This window comes from Hemiscyllium ocellatum, chromosome 47 (genome assembly GCF_020745735.1).
Source record: "Hemiscyllium ocellatum isolate sHemOce1 chromosome 47, sHemOce1.pat.X.cur, whole genome shotgun sequence".
In the NCBI taxonomy this organism is placed as follows: Eukaryota; Metazoa; Chordata; class Chondrichthyes; order Orectolobiformes; family Hemiscylliidae; genus Hemiscyllium; species Hemiscyllium ocellatum.
The window spans coordinates 16,865,351-16,880,926 of NC_083447.1; the positions used below are offsets into that span (position 1 = coordinate 16,865,351).

General features: G+C 38.3%; 1 protein-coding gene across 9 annotated transcripts in view; it reads left to right on the forward strand.

Moving 5' to 3' along the window:
- Positions 1-15,576, forward strand: part of LOC132836584 (ryanodine receptor 1-like) — a 402,705-nt gene that overhangs the window by 309,310 nt on the left and 77,819 nt on the right. For all 9 annotated transcript variants that reach the window (XM_060855950.1, XM_060855954.1, XM_060855953.1 and 6 more), the window contains 3 exons: positions 1,422-1,518; positions 10,452-10,558; positions 15,303-15,354. In XM_060855950.1, coding sequence (XP_060711933.1) covers positions 1,422-1,518; positions 10,452-10,558; positions 15,303-15,354 — 256 coding nt within the window. The remainder of the gene's footprint in view (positions 1-1,421; positions 1,519-10,451; positions 10,559-15,302; positions 15,355-15,576) is intronic.

The window sequence follows — 15,576 nt, forward strand, 5'->3', positions numbered from 1 at the left end:
AAAGGTGTTAGCAGGTCTATCTTTTGGCCAATATTTTCAGCAGCTTGGTAAAATTATTCCGATTTCTGAAAAGGCAGTTTTGCAACCAAATTTGTAAAATACATTGCTGCACAATGTAGGTCATTGACTGTATGCTGATCAGAGTACTTACTCTAGCTGAAAAACATGTATAGTAAACTTATAACAAAAAAGATATTCCAGTCTTCAGGTTGGCCTTGCTTTTAATGCCAAAGGAATTTGAGCTTGGGAACACTGCACAAGCAAAGAGAATAAATGTCAGTTATATAACTTCTGTTGTTTGTCTAGTCAGTGTATAGAAAAAGATCAATCATACTTAACTAAGTACCTTTTTTGTTAATGTCTGATTGTGATGTATGTTGGTATCTCAAGTAACTTCTACAATTATATTGCTCAGAAAGACTTGAATGTAGAAAATTTATCCTCTTCTCTCAGACATAAAATTAGCTATTACTTCATGAACGCCTATCGAAAACTGTGGCTTCGCAGAGCGTGTGAAAAATCGGACTTTGCAAGTCTAGTGTACCTACTGATGGTAACGTTGGCTTTGCGTGATCGCCATTGACACTAAATCTTGGAGTTAGCAAGTACAAATAGTCCATTGACAAGCATGTTGTACAATTTGAGCAGTACCTGATTGGTCAGAGCAATAAATTGGAGGTCTGAAAATACCCATTATTCCTGAACTATAATGTCAACAGTAAGCACAAGCTAATCAGCATTCCATTGAGACAGAATTAGAGTGTGGATCATTTGAGGAATGTGGAGGATTGACCAAAGCTTATCAGATGAAGTTTCACCAAACAGAAGAAGGAGGCTTAGCTAAATCTGGAAGGAGTGATTTTTCAAAAAGAAATCACTAAATAAATGGAGATTCTAAACGGAATCCAATTGGTCACAGTGAACTATAACCTGACAACAAAATACAGATCTGATGTGTTTTTATCAATAGTAACATATTCCAGCCTTGAGATTGCACATTGAATATTGACAAGCTTTAATGCCACCTTTAAAGTGACTATAGGAATGATTTCATGTGAATGCATACAGTTATATTCAGGTAGTGTAATTTCAAGGTCAACTCTATAAATGTGGCAATTTGCCTACATAATAAAAATGACCAGATTTTTAAAATTGCATGCATAACCTACTTAATTTTTATATAATTGGTACCTCCTAGCAGATATAGTCATCTGTTGTGGAGAAATGCTGATATATAAAGACAAGTAGGTTAATATAGTAACATTTTGGTCTTTATTTACCAATTCCCATGTTTTTCTGACCTATCAGGTAAGCAAAATTGTACAATTCCATCTCTAACAGTTGTGTGATAAGATAGTGTAACCACTAAAATCATGTCTTTATTCCCAACCCCTCCTATTGTCACTCTTGCCCTTCCTCAGGCACCGTGCATCTAACCTCTTCATCGAAAGTTATAGAAATTCCTGGATTGACACCGAGGAGCATTCGTTTGAAGATAAACTAATAGATGATCTGGCTGTAAGTACTGGTTTCTGTGAGCGGGCGTGCAGCCGTGCTGTACCAGTACGTACAACCCTGTTTCTGTACCATATGCTGTCGTTTGTATTTTTGCGTCAAGTCTATGGCACAGTTATGCCTTGTTGCCTGTCAATCTTGTGTTGCATGACTGGAAACTGGAAATAGCTGAGTCCATGGAATGAGGTTTTTCATATGAAAGAGCTTCAATAAAGACTGCATTTCAGCTGGGAATTCTTTCACAGCAAAGCCCATAAGTAATTATTCTTTTATCTCCTTGACTGTTCTTCTCATGCTTGGTGTTCTGCCAACAGAGTCTATATGACATCTGAGACCTGTTATACCGGAACTAGAATTATGTACACCAGATTAATACCAAATCTGGGTTAATACCAAAAGAGATCAAAGAATTAATGTAAACTGAATGAATATGATGGATTGATTCAGGCTGGATAAAAGCAATGCTTTGGCTAATGATTTAGATAAATTGCAAAGAATATTTATTTGCACAACTCAGTAATTGGTACACAGTAAATTAGTTGGTATCTTTCAATCTGCATATGCTGTACAAATATAGACCCAAATTCTCCTAAACAAAATAATCTTTAGTTTACAAAAACATTATTCATTTCTCCTTGGATAATAATCAAATTTTGGAGCATTATATAACTTTTGCATCTGCACAATTAAGCGTTTTGTGTCTAAAAGACTACATAGTTCTGTAATTATGTATTGCCTTCAGCTTTGCTAAATGGTTCATGCCAATCACATGACCACGTACAGACCAAGGGATAATCATTGAATCATCTCAAAAATAATTCTGCAAGGCAACCATTTGAACTTTTATTTGTTTTTTTCACTCTTCTGAATGTAGCTATCTAAATTTCTGATTACTTTTGTTGCGTTTGCCATCCAATTTTATTTTGACACATATGGCCAACTTCTGAGTTTCAAATTCCCAGATTGACACAGGGAGCAATGTTTTAATGATAAACAACCAGCTTTAAGAGGTGTTTTCTCTGTGCTGCCCTCTAGTTATGCATACCAATATGTGCATCCTGCCTTGTGTGACACGAATCTTTACTCTTTCCCCCAGTTGTCAGACTTAACGTGACGCTGCATATTTGATTTGTTCAGCATCTCTGACTTATGTAGACCAGGTCTTCTCCCTTTTGTAAGCAAGACTTGGGTCTTGGGCACTTTATGTCTGTTCTTCTTTATCAGAATTGCTCATCCTTCGCAAAATAGCAGACACGGTAAGAAAACAAAAAGAGGGACATGCACAAATGATATTGCTCATAAGCAATGTCCCAGAGAATCAACTCGTAATAATAATTTGTCCACTTTATTGTGATAGTTTTGCTTCATAAACCATTTGTCACACTGTGTAAACCAATGTGATAAACTAATTTCAGTGTCATAGCCCACTTATGAATGCTATGTTGTTGGTTTATGTGCTAGGGATTTTTTGATGAATAACATCACCAGTACAATCCAAAGTGTATCTTTGGAACCCTAAGTCAGGGCACCAGTCACTGAAAAGTCTTGCAAATGCCCTCAAAAAACTCTCACTTTCCAGGTATCATGCCCAGAAAGAGCATTGGGGGCCCCTGGATTTCTGTGTTAGTCCATGGTAATGCCTGACAAAGTACTGCACTGGTTCGCAGTTGCCTTCCAAATATGGCTGGCTAGAAATCTCTCATTCTCGCAACCTGCTATTAACATATGTTGGAAGCATTTACACCTTGACTTGCTTGGCTATCTTATGAACACATTCCTTAAGTTTCAAACCCTGGAGTGGGACTTGAACAGGCACTTCTCGTGCAGAGGTAGGGCCACTACCTGTAGTGCCATAGGTCCACCACAGGATTCTACTTGGCTCCAAAGATGGGCTCCATATGGGCCCTTACCAAACCAAGACTTTTTTAAGGCAACGCGACATTTTTTGCAGTAGTATGTAGTATTCACAACCCAGAAGCAGGGTTTACACTGGGCGAAAGTGAGGACTGCAGATGCTGGAGATTGGAGTCAAGATTAGAGTGGTGCTGGAAAAGCAACAGGTCAGTCAACATCCGAGGAGCAGGCAAATGAATGTTTCGGGCAGGAGCCCTTCATCAGGAGTGATGCTGTAAACCTCGAGGGTGGAGAGATAAATGGGAGGGGGTAGGGCTGTGGAGAAGGTAGTTGAGATGCAATAGGTGGATGGAGGAAGGGGAAAGGTGATAGGTTGAAGAGGAAAGTGGAGCGGATACGTGGGAAAGAAGATTGTCAGGTGGGACAGGTCATGAGGATGGTATTGAGCTGGAAGTTTGGAACTGGGGTAAGGTGGGGGGAAAAACAATGACTGCAGATGCTGAAAACCAGAGTTTAGATTAGAGTGGTGCTGGAAATGCACAGCAGTTCAGGCAGCATCCGAGGAGCAGTAAAATCGACGTTTCGGGCAAAAGCAGTTCATTCGGCTTTTGCCCGAAATGTTGATTTTACTGGTCCTCGGATGCTGACTGAACCGCTGTGCTTTTCCAGCACCACACTAATCTAAACTAAGGAGGGGGGAGGGGAAATGAGGAAACTGGTGAAGTCCACATTGATGCCCCCAGGTCGTCTCCTTTGCCCTGAAGTTCATCACCCATGTTCCTTCAACCCCATGTGAATTGGCCAAGCTAAACTGCCCATAGTGTTAGGTGCAATAGTCGGAGGAAAATGGGTCTAGGTGGGTTACTCTTCAGAGGACTTGTTGGGCCAAAGGGCCTGTCTCCACACTGTAGGGAATCTAATCTAATCTAATCTTATTGTGTAGAGGGCAGCCTGAAACCCAAATGGACACTGGTGACTTTGGATATTTTTGAGGAGAATGTCTAACACCACTTAACATCAGAATCCAAGTCACAGGGAGTGAAAATGAACTGTACCAGAAGCAAAGCAGGCTTGAAATAAATCCTCAGCCGGTGTTCTCTCCACTGAAGTTCACAGAACTGTTGTCCCTTTTACTTAGCTAGAAATTAAAATTTTCGTGGAACTTTCAAAGTTAATGGGAAAAAAATGTCAATTCAATGTGAGCCTGCTTTGTGCTACTGCCATCTATCGACCATTTTGACTCCTATTTGCATTTTATATGTGTTATAAGTTCAGCATTAGTGTATAAGTGAGCAGCTTTATGCCACCATAAAACTTGTGGCAAAGAAGTGCGAATTCTTTACTCATCGAGAAATAGTTTTCCGTTTTCCATATCTTTCATTATTTCGTTTTTCTCTGTGTTTGAAAAGTTGGTATGAAAAAGCCTCTGTTTCTTCCATCCTCTAAACCTAAAACTTATTCTTAACGAAATTGGCTAGCCCTGGTCACCTATTGGATAACAATCAGCAGCAATTCTGTAACAATGCAATATTGATTGTAGTTGCTAATAAACCCATAATCAAACAGTTGGTTTGCAGCACAGGTTGAAACCAACTAAAACAGCATTTATCTGCATAATGCATCTGTCGTGTTCTAAGTTCAAACAAATGAACGGTTAAAGCCTTTAAACATTGTATGCACGCAACAGTCTGGTGTACGGAATTTTGCCAAATTATACCATTTTCCAACTTAAACTTTGACACCTAGCAAAGGGAGACATCTTTTGCTACCATACCAGTAAGTGTTGTTTCAGCTCAGCAATGCCAGGAAGGGAAGTAGCAATGGTAGTATATGGGTGAGTGTTCAGACTGTTAACGGGGTAAGCTGTCATGCTGCTGCAACCACTTGGTTCTGGATGACCAGGACTTTCTCTTACTCTTACCACCTGCCAAATTAGGAGGATTTACAAATTGATAGTAAATCTGTTTGGCCTTGTTATGACACACCTTCCATGGTCATGAAGTACTGAGTCATCAGTTGAACGCAGAGGCTCTGGGCCAGAGGTAGAGGCACTACCTATTATGCTTCAAGATTTCCCTGACTTCTCGAAGCAGACAAAATAAGTAGGCTTCTTGTTAAATTGACTTATCTGTACTTGAACCATGCAGCAAAATAGTGGCATCTCATTGCTGTTATGTAGTAGGCATAAATTTGAAAGAGTCAGCTGTTAACAAGAGGTGTGATGGGCAGAATTCAATGTTCTCTCTTGTGATAGATTTGTCTGTGGGGATATTTTAATCAGGTGGGAGGGTGGCAGGTAGAGACCCCACCCCTCTGGCCAAACCTTGCTACCACCATCTCCTTTCCACACTCACTCTGCTTCCCCATCCCTGCAGTATCCATCTCACCATCATTCACTTCTGGCCTGAACCAGTGATGATTCCAGACTTTGGGTTAGCGTAGTACCAAGGACAACAACTGCCATCCTGGAGGCACTGCTGTTCAGTAGACCTCTGGCCTCTTTCGTTGGTACTTTGATCCCGAGGAAAGCTTGCTGCTATCTAGTTAAGTTCTGATTGGCATCTGATACAACCAGCAACACCCCTCAACTGACCTCCCTGCCAATAACCTCCATTAAATACAGCCCATAAAGTGACTATGACATAAAAGGAGACCATTTGACCCATGAAGTTCATGCTAGCTCTCGAGCGTGATCTAATCAGTCTATATTCACCGCATCTTGTCCTTAGCCCTGCAAGTTTATTTCCATCACATGTTTATCCAATTGCCATTAAATCATTGCTCATCTTTGCTTCCACTGCACTACTAGACAATGATTTCCAGGCCGTTACCACTTACTGCATAAGTAAAGTCCTTCACATTCCTATCTATACCTCTTCTCCAAAACTTTAAATCTGTGTTCCCCTGTCATGGTACCATCAAATTAAGAGCTCAGCTATGTCTACCTTACCTAGGCCTGACATTTATACCTCTATTAAATCTCCCCTCATCCTGCAATGCTCCAAGGAAATCAGTCCCAAGTTCTCTATCCCAGCCTTCTAACTGAAATTGTTTATCCTTAAAGCATTGTGGTAAATTTTAACTCTACCCTTTCATGGAGCTTCACATCCTTCCCAAAGAGTTAGACAGAAATGTACACAGTACTGTAGTTGTGGCCTACTCAGAGATTTATGCATAACTTCCATACCTTTGTACTCAATACCTCTATTCATGAAACGTAAGATCCCATATATCTTGATAATTGCTCTCTCAGTATGTCATGTTAACTTCAAAACCCTACACCACCTCTCCAGTTCCTTCTTTTCTGGTATACTCTTAGGAACTGTGACAGTAAATATATGTTGCCTTTTTGCATTCCTTCAGTCAAAATATCAAACTTTAAACCCCTCTACATTACATTCCACCATTCTATTAGCACAACAGTGTTCAATTGCAAACATTATCATTCTCTTTGTTTGTCACACCTCAAGGTTTAGTATAACTGGCAGATTTTGAAACGTTACTGTGTAATCTGGAAGTTATTTTTTTTAAAAAAGCAATATGCCTAGTACTGAACCTTGGAAACACTACTGACTTCAAACCTCAAATCCTAACATTTGCCATAAAGTGCAATAAGTTTAACCTTAAACATCATTGTTCCTCTAACCCTTTTCTCAAATTTACTTCTCGCTACACATCTTTGATAATATAGTTTAATATAAATGAGGGTAATAAATTGGGTGTACCAACACAAGATCAGGTATTGATATAATGCAATACATGACAAAATGTTTTGATATTTTTCTAAATGTTAGACGCAATGTTGAGATTTGTATTTGTGTGGATGCAAAGTAATCAATAGTTGTAAACAAAATCTCTGCAAATTCAAGGTCCTAGAATTTTATTCCAACATGCAACAATCCATTTGAAGCAATGCAAAAGCTGTATTATATACTGAACAAGTACTGCTTCATTATTACATTCCCTGGGGCTCTGCACAAGCGAGCTTGAGTGCACAATCTGTGTGCTGATATTGACTCAGCATATGTTCTGTGTTCGCTTCAGTGCATTCAGATTCTGTTATAATTAAATTAATTCATCATTGCTCTAATTCTCATTGTTTGTCTTCTCATTGTAAAACTGATAAGAAATAATCATCAGTTTGATGCTTTTGTAGCTGATTTGATTATTCAAGCTGCCTTATAGTTGCTTTTCTTGTATACTAAAGTCTGCAATGGGGTCATTTTTGTACCATTGTCTTGCTATCAATCATGTGGAGGTACTGGGGTGGACAAAGTCACAAATCACAGGTCATCGAGTAATAGTTCAACAGGGTTTATTTGAAACCACAAGCTTTTGGAGACCTGCTCCTTCCTCAGGAAGCTGGTGAGAGAGACTGCATTGGACACACAATTCCTATTTTTGAAACATGGCCTCACACCTAAAATGCATTGTCTGACCTTAGGTGTCACCTCTATTCTGATAAAACCTGAAGTTATCTTGGGGCAGGGATCTACATATTAATCAATTGAAACCTGCATCTCTATTCAAACTGATTAAAAGACTTAATAACTAGCTAGTTTGTTCAATGCGTTCCCATAAGTTGTATGACCCTTTGATCTTTTACTATAAGTTTTGTGTCCGATATGTTCTCTTTTATAAGCTGCCTGAGGAAGAAGCAGGGGCTTTGAAAACTTGCAGTTTCAAATAAACCTGTTGGACTATAAACCAGTGTCGTGTGATTTTTGACTTTGCTATCTATCTACAGTGATATTGATGCAAACGAAAGGCACTAAAGCATCATAATTCAAGTAGACTAAGATATGCAGTTGGCTGGGCATAAAAAAAAAGCCAATATAAATATAACTAGTTGTGGGAAATATACACATAAGTGTTAATGCAGATCATATATTTGTAATAAGTTCATTTTTGTGCATGAAAATTATTTTATAACAAAATTTGCATTGTAAAGTCAAAAAGGTGAATGTTATGTATGAAAAAGCATAACATTAAATGAGAATTTCAGAGAATGACAACAGGTTAATAATGTGTTTCCTCACACTACCTCGAGTTCTTTGCAACTTATTTTAAATCTGTCCACCATGCTTGAAGCCTTTTACCATTAGGAGAATCAAAAAATCTCTTTGCAGACTCTGTCAAGCCTATTCAAGAGTTGAACATCTCTATCAAATATCCTTGTAACTTCTCAGCCCTGAGAAGGACAATCCGTATTTCTCTAGTCTGTCATTCTAACAGAGGTTGCCCCACCCTTAGTGCTGTTTCAGTAAGTCTGTCCTGTAACTGACCAAGCAATTAAAATTTTCCTAAAGTGTGGGACACAGAAGCCCAATTACATCTGACAAGTAGTTTATGAAGGCTTAGCATAACCTCTTTAATTTTGTACTCTCTTGCTCCATCAGTAAATGCCTTTAACAACCTTCAAAACAAACTAAATTAGGGAAAACTGAGGAATAGGTTCTGTTATTACTTGTAATAATCCTGTGCTGCTGTTCCTGACAAAAAAAATCTGCAACAGCTGAAAAAATACTTACACGTAGACAATGTGGATTGAATCTTGAAAGGTTCAGAAACGATTTACAAGGATGTTGCTAGGGTTGGAGGATTTGATCTATAGGGAGAGTTGAATAGGCCAAGGCTGTTTTCCCTGGAGCATCAATGGCTGAGGGGTGACCTTATAGAGGTTTATAAAATCATGAGGGGCATGGATAGGATAAATAGACAAAGTCTTTTCTCTGGGGTGGGGGAGTCCAGAACTAGAGGGCATAAGTTTAGGGTGAGAGGGGAAAGATATAAAAGAGACCTAAGGAGCAACTTTTTCACACACAGGGTGGTGTGTTGTATGGAATGAGCTGCCAGAGGAAGTGGTGGAGACTGGTACAATTGCAACATTTAAGAGGCATTTGGATGGGTATATGAATAGGAAAGGTTTGGAGGGATATGGGCCGGGTACTGGCAGGTGGGACTGGGTTGGGTTGGGATATCTGGTCGGCATGGCTGAGTTGGACCGAAGGCTCTGTTTCCATGGTGTACGTCTCTATGACTCTTTGAATGAGGCTTTAAGCTGAGGTACCATTTTCTTGACCTGTTGAATTTATACGCATCTGACCTCAAAATGGTTAAGGTGATTGTTCCACTTCCTGACATGGTTGGTAACCTAATGAGTGCATCACTTACCCAAAGAAGGTTCAACCCGATTTATATTCTTTTGATTTCAGTGGACTGAATTGAATGGAATCTGTGATGGTTGGATAATCTGATTTGCTGATTTCAATCCTGGCGGTGAAAGTAACAACTTATCCCATTGTCTGTGTGATTATCAAAGATCCACTCAGAATGGTCTACCAAATCCCAACCCTATACACTATCTATCGACAGATAATATGTTAGGATACCAAGGTATACTGCTTTTTCCCATTTGTCTTCGTGAATTGACATAGGTCAGAAACAGGGACAGCTCATCAATGGAGGTTTTATCTTATCTTCAAAATAATTAAAAGTGAACCTACCTGTTGTATGTTGTCTAAGGAAACAATTCTATTAGAAAAGGATCCAGCAGTACGACAGGTGAGGCTTCACTGAAGAGGAGTTGAAGACCAGTGGCATGAAAGATGCTCAAAATAAACGGACTTTGTTTTTAAATAATCAAAATTCTTGGGATGATTTTATAGAATCTTCTGCAAGGTATTGCTTTCTAATGTGAGTTTCTCACTGTTAAAACTAATAATGAAATGAGATTAATACTGCATTAACTATGGTGCATGTGCACAGAATCACTAATACAAGATATATGTTGGCCTGTACAGAAATAAATCAGTGTGTGTTCCTTGTGCAAATGATTGTGATTTGTGTGAGATTGAACATGGAAGTTATGTTAGTAACTAGAGATTTTAAAAAATGAAGTTCTTCAAACACTGATGAAACAAATGATGTGAAGTATTATTAAAGTGTTGGGTTATAATACAAGATTGCTTTGCACAATGTTGCATATATAAATGTGTATGTAGCAACACATTGGAACCCAGTAAAAGTTGTTCAGGTCTTTATTAAAGTTGCACTGTTCATTGTGGTTGATGCATGAATAGAAATCAGGTGAAGAGGAAGAGGAGGAGGAAGAAACAGAGGAGACAAAACCTGATCCACTCCATCAGTTGATTCTACACTTTAGCCGTACTGCTCTGACTGAAAAAAGGTAGGGAATTACGTAATACTGTGTGCAGTTTAGCATTAAAGGTTATTTGCAGCTTTTGTTAAAATGTTGCATTGAGGATGTTTGTGAACGAGTGTGAATTAATATTTTGCCTTCTCACTCCAAAGTTGAAAGACTAAAAGGGGCAGAAACCATTAGCGTTGAAAGATTAAAAGGAGGGAAACACTCTTATTTAAGGGTCCTATATGGGTAAACAGCTAATCACTACTGCTTTCTGGGCGGTGAGTCTACAACAAAACCATGCCTTAAAAATTGCAGCCTTGTTCAAAACAAACAGGAGAACTTTTAGGGAGGGATATCATAACCTCATCATGATGTATTCAGAATTTGTGTTAAGACATAATGTTGGGCCAGTATTTCAGGACATTTATTTAGCTTCTGAATCATCTGGGATTGCTTTTGCAGTGTGTTTGAAATGAGAATAAAGTCTATTTTTAAATGCCACCATCACCATTATGATAATGTAGTCAACCCAGAAATAATTGGCATTGTTTTAAATTGAGGGGCTGTTGTGACACCATTGTAGTTTCCTACTTAGGAGACCCGGGTTCAAGTCTCATCTACTTCAGAGATGTGTAATAATATCTCTAAATAGATCAATAAAATAGCTTGAATGCAAAAATTAGAATTGCAGGTTGGTGTACAAAAGATTCTCAGATTTTTTCAATGTGTGAGAAATATACTTTATCAATATTTAATTATATAAATATACAGCATAGAAACAGGTCGTTCAAGTCAAATAATCCATACTGAGGATACTCCACATAAGTTTCTGCTTGTTCCATCTTCTGAATATCTGCCTTTCAGAATGCCTTTCTATTTCCTTTGCTCTCATGTACTGGTCTACTTCTGAACTCATCTATTTGTCTGAACCACTTCTTGAGTAAAGGAGTTTCTCTATATTTCTTTCTGAACGTGTTACTGTTCTGCAGCATGTATTTCTGGTCATAACTTTGGGTTCTTTTTCAGGTGGAAACAATCCCTCCACATCTATCTCATCCAATCCATTGCTAAATTTAAAGATTCCTATCAGATTGACACAAGTCATTGGTGTAGTGCACTGGAAATCAATCCTCAATATTCCTAGAGTTGTAACAAAAGTTACAAGAACTGTTCAAAATCCCTTTAATTCCTGGCCCAGGTTGACAGAAAGCATGATCCAAATTCTTGTACTTAAGAATCGCTCCTTATTATGGGCCATTAGATACTAGCCACATGTAAACAAATTAAATTAGGTGGACTGTAGAAAGTAAAATTCTAAACCCATATAAACTCCCCTTTATAATTCAGATCAGCATGGGAAAAAAAACACATGGACAGAGGGAAAACAGTTCCATAGTCTTTGTTCATAAGATCTATTAGATTGGTCTCTGACCTATCCAATTCAAAATCATAACTTTCAGCATCTGCTGGAAAGATGAGCTGAGTTTTCTCTGATTGTAAGTGGCTTACTACAGACCTGGTTTCTCTTCAGGCCTGACTGGCTTCTCTCTATCTTGTTCATAGCCCAAGCTATTTAGCTGCCTGACAAACAATCATTTTGTTGGCAGGTAGAAGGCCATTGTCATGAATTGTGAACTAGGAACCAATTATCAATCAGTTTCACTTGTAAACAATCGTATGGCTCCACTTCACCTTCATTTCTCGAATCCACCGTGACCCAAAAGGTTCATAATAGGTGTCAAATTCTTTCCCTTCCTTGGATTCAAAACATGGCAACCATCCTTGTAAATCCCTGGGTTTAAAATCATTCTTCTTTTTAGTCCATATCATTGAAAAGCACAAAAAATAAGAAGTCCTCGTCTCTAAAAGGAAGAAAAAAATAATCTGATCAATCTTTTCTGATTTAAAAACAAGTACCTTACTTGATAGTATTGAGAGATTTTGGGTTTAGGCGCCACAAATAATGAACACTGGCAGTCAACTATTCGGAAGTAATGGTATTACAGTTTGTTAACAAGCCTCAGTTCAGATTTAATGCATTGGCACATAGACTGGGAAAAATATCAATCTGTGATAGCAGTTGAGAGCAGTTCATTGATACCAGAGAATGAATGGAAGGTTGGCACTGAGTCATGATGATCGCAGCAGCTTGTAATCATTGTAATGAATTGTTGTGACTTTTAATTCTTACCTTGTTCTAGTCCCCGACGACTCAGAATTATTTGAGCTTGCCCAAAGAGTGGGATCTAGAGAGCAAAAACTACAATTTAATTCATTAGAATTCTGTACTGTACTGAAAAAATCTACTTATTAAGGATCCTTAATTCTTACCATATCAAAGTGCTCACATCCTCAGATGTGTGAAAACTTAGTTAATATGATAGTGATATTCAAATGTTCCCATAATTTAGCAACAGAAAATGGTTACTATTACATGTCATTTTATATCTTGTAACCCAATATTTTCAACCAGTCCAAATAAAGCACGAGTGTTGACAATAATTTTCAATTCCTCTGTGGCCATAGGAGAAGTGACAGAAGACCGGGTGACAGCCAATGTGGTACCATTATTCAAGTCGGGAGGAAAATATAAACCAGGAGACTATAGACCAGTCAATGTAACCTCTCTAATGGGAAAACTATTGGAAGCAATTCTGAGGGACAGGATTAATCTACATTTGAGAGGCAGGAATTAATTTTGATTGGTCAACATGGTTTCGTTAAGGGGAGGTCATGTCTGACCAACTCGATTGAACTTTTTTTAGAGATGACCAGAGCACAATGCTTTCTATGTAGTCTACTTGGACCTCTGCAAAGCTTTTGATAACATCCCACATTGGAAATGGATAGCAAAGGTAAGAGCCCAGGGGATCAAGTTTGACTACTTGAATCCAGAACTGGCTCAATGGCAGGAAACGGAATGTGATTGTCATGGGGTGTTTTTGACTTGAAACCTGTATCCAATGGGCTTCCAGGGATCATGGGTATCTTTATGATATTTGTAAATGTTTTGCGCTTGAATGTATGAAGGTCGATCAATAAATTTATGGATGAAGTGAAAATTAGTGAGGTAGTAAATAGTGAGGAGGATAGCCTTAGATTGCAACAGGATATAGATGGACTGGTCAACTGGGCTGAAGTTGCAAATGGAACCTAATCCTGATAAATAAGGGACACATGCCTTTATTAGCTGAGCAATGCAGTTTAAGAGCAGGGATGTAATGCTAGAACTGGATAAAAAAAATCAGATAGACTGCAGCTAGCATATTGTTTGCAGTTCTGGGGTCCACATTATAGGAGGGATGTGATCAATAGAAAGCAAAGGAGATTTACCAAGATGCTTTCTGGGCTGGAGAGTTTCAGTTATAGTGGGTTTGTTTTCCTTGGAGCAGAGTAGACTGAAGGAAGACATGATTGGTATACATAAAGTTATGAGGAGCATATATGTACAGTAGACTGGAAGGAACTTCTCTTTGTGGTAGGCATCAATGATTCAGGGTGGGTTATAGAGATTTAAGGTAAGGAGCAGGCTGTTTAGAGGAGATGTGAGGAAAAGAATGATCACCAGAGGATGGTGGGAATCTGGAACTCACTGTTTGTAAGGGTGGTAGATGTAGAAATCCACATAACATTTATGTGTTTTATAGAAACAAATAGTTGCATTAATAACCCCATATTGAAAATAGCTAATTTTTTAATAATGTCTTGGAACTATCAATTAAACTGTGGCTTGCGCAACCCCACCAATAATGAGGAAGAGATCAAGTAGAAATAATGTGACAATGATAGTGGTTAGACTATGAGAAAGTGAGAACTGCAGATGCTGGAGTACCAGAGTTGAAAAATGCAGGCAGTATCTGAGGAGCAGCAGAATCGATGTTTCAGGCAAATCAGGTTTCTTGCCTGTGCACTAAGTTAAAGTGGCTCAGCCATTTCCTGAAGAAGGGCTTCTGCCCGAAATGTCGTTTCTCAGTGTTTAGACTATGTCAGCAAAAATCAGCTGACATTTGTAGAGCAGATTTTTATCCTTACTGAGACAAGTTTTTGTTAAAGCAAAGGGCGGGGGAGGGGGGGTGGGTTTAAATAATGGTACAGTAGGACAATCCTATGTACACTGCCCCACCCTTCATGGGCATTTATGCCATGGAACACACGTGGTAGGTTGAGATCTTTCTGAAGTGCAAATCAGGTTTCTTGTTTGTGCACTAAGTTAAAGTGGCCCAGCCATTTCCTGTTCATGCCTGTGTTTTTCACAGGATTCCCATCACCCCTTCTGGTAAAAATGGGATCATCTGGAAATTGGGTCAGATCTTCCAGGTTCCATCTGCTGTTTCTAAAAGCTCTGAAGTCCATGCAACTCTGAAAAATCCAGTCATTGGTTGGTTTCCTTAACCTAAATTTTCTGTTGTCCAGGAAAGAAGCATATTCTTTTTAAATTACTCAATATTGCAAAAATGGAATTCCAGTGCAGCAAGAGATTATGAAAAAAATTCGAAAGTAAATAAAAAATTAAATGTGATTTGGTATGGTTTGCTGTATTCTGAAATAAAACTGTATATTCAAACAACAAACATTGTTTTGATGGAGTAACAGCATTGTTAAGGTGGAGTATATATTTTATGCTGTTTCAAAAGTAACAAAAATGTGCCTTTGATGCATACTTAGATTTGTGACAATTTGTGCAAGCTAACTTATAAACTGATGCCTTTTAAAATGTAAGGTTTCAATTGCCTTTTCATTCAGATTTCAGTATGTTAAAAAAATTGTTTTTTGAATTACACAGCAAACTAGAAATGGACCATCTCTACATGTCATATGCCGATATCATGGCAAAGGTTAGTACACAGTCATTTATTCTAATAGATATTTATAGGCTTTTCAACAGAGACTAAACAATAGCATGAAGTGATTTTATTTTTAAACATGAAATACACTTGTGAAACTGCTGTGTTGTATACATTTCAACAAAATTTATTTTTCACATTTGAAAATCGAAAGCTAGCCAATATTTTGAATCAGTTGCTGCCTATCATGCTCTGTTTTGCTACTTTTTTTCC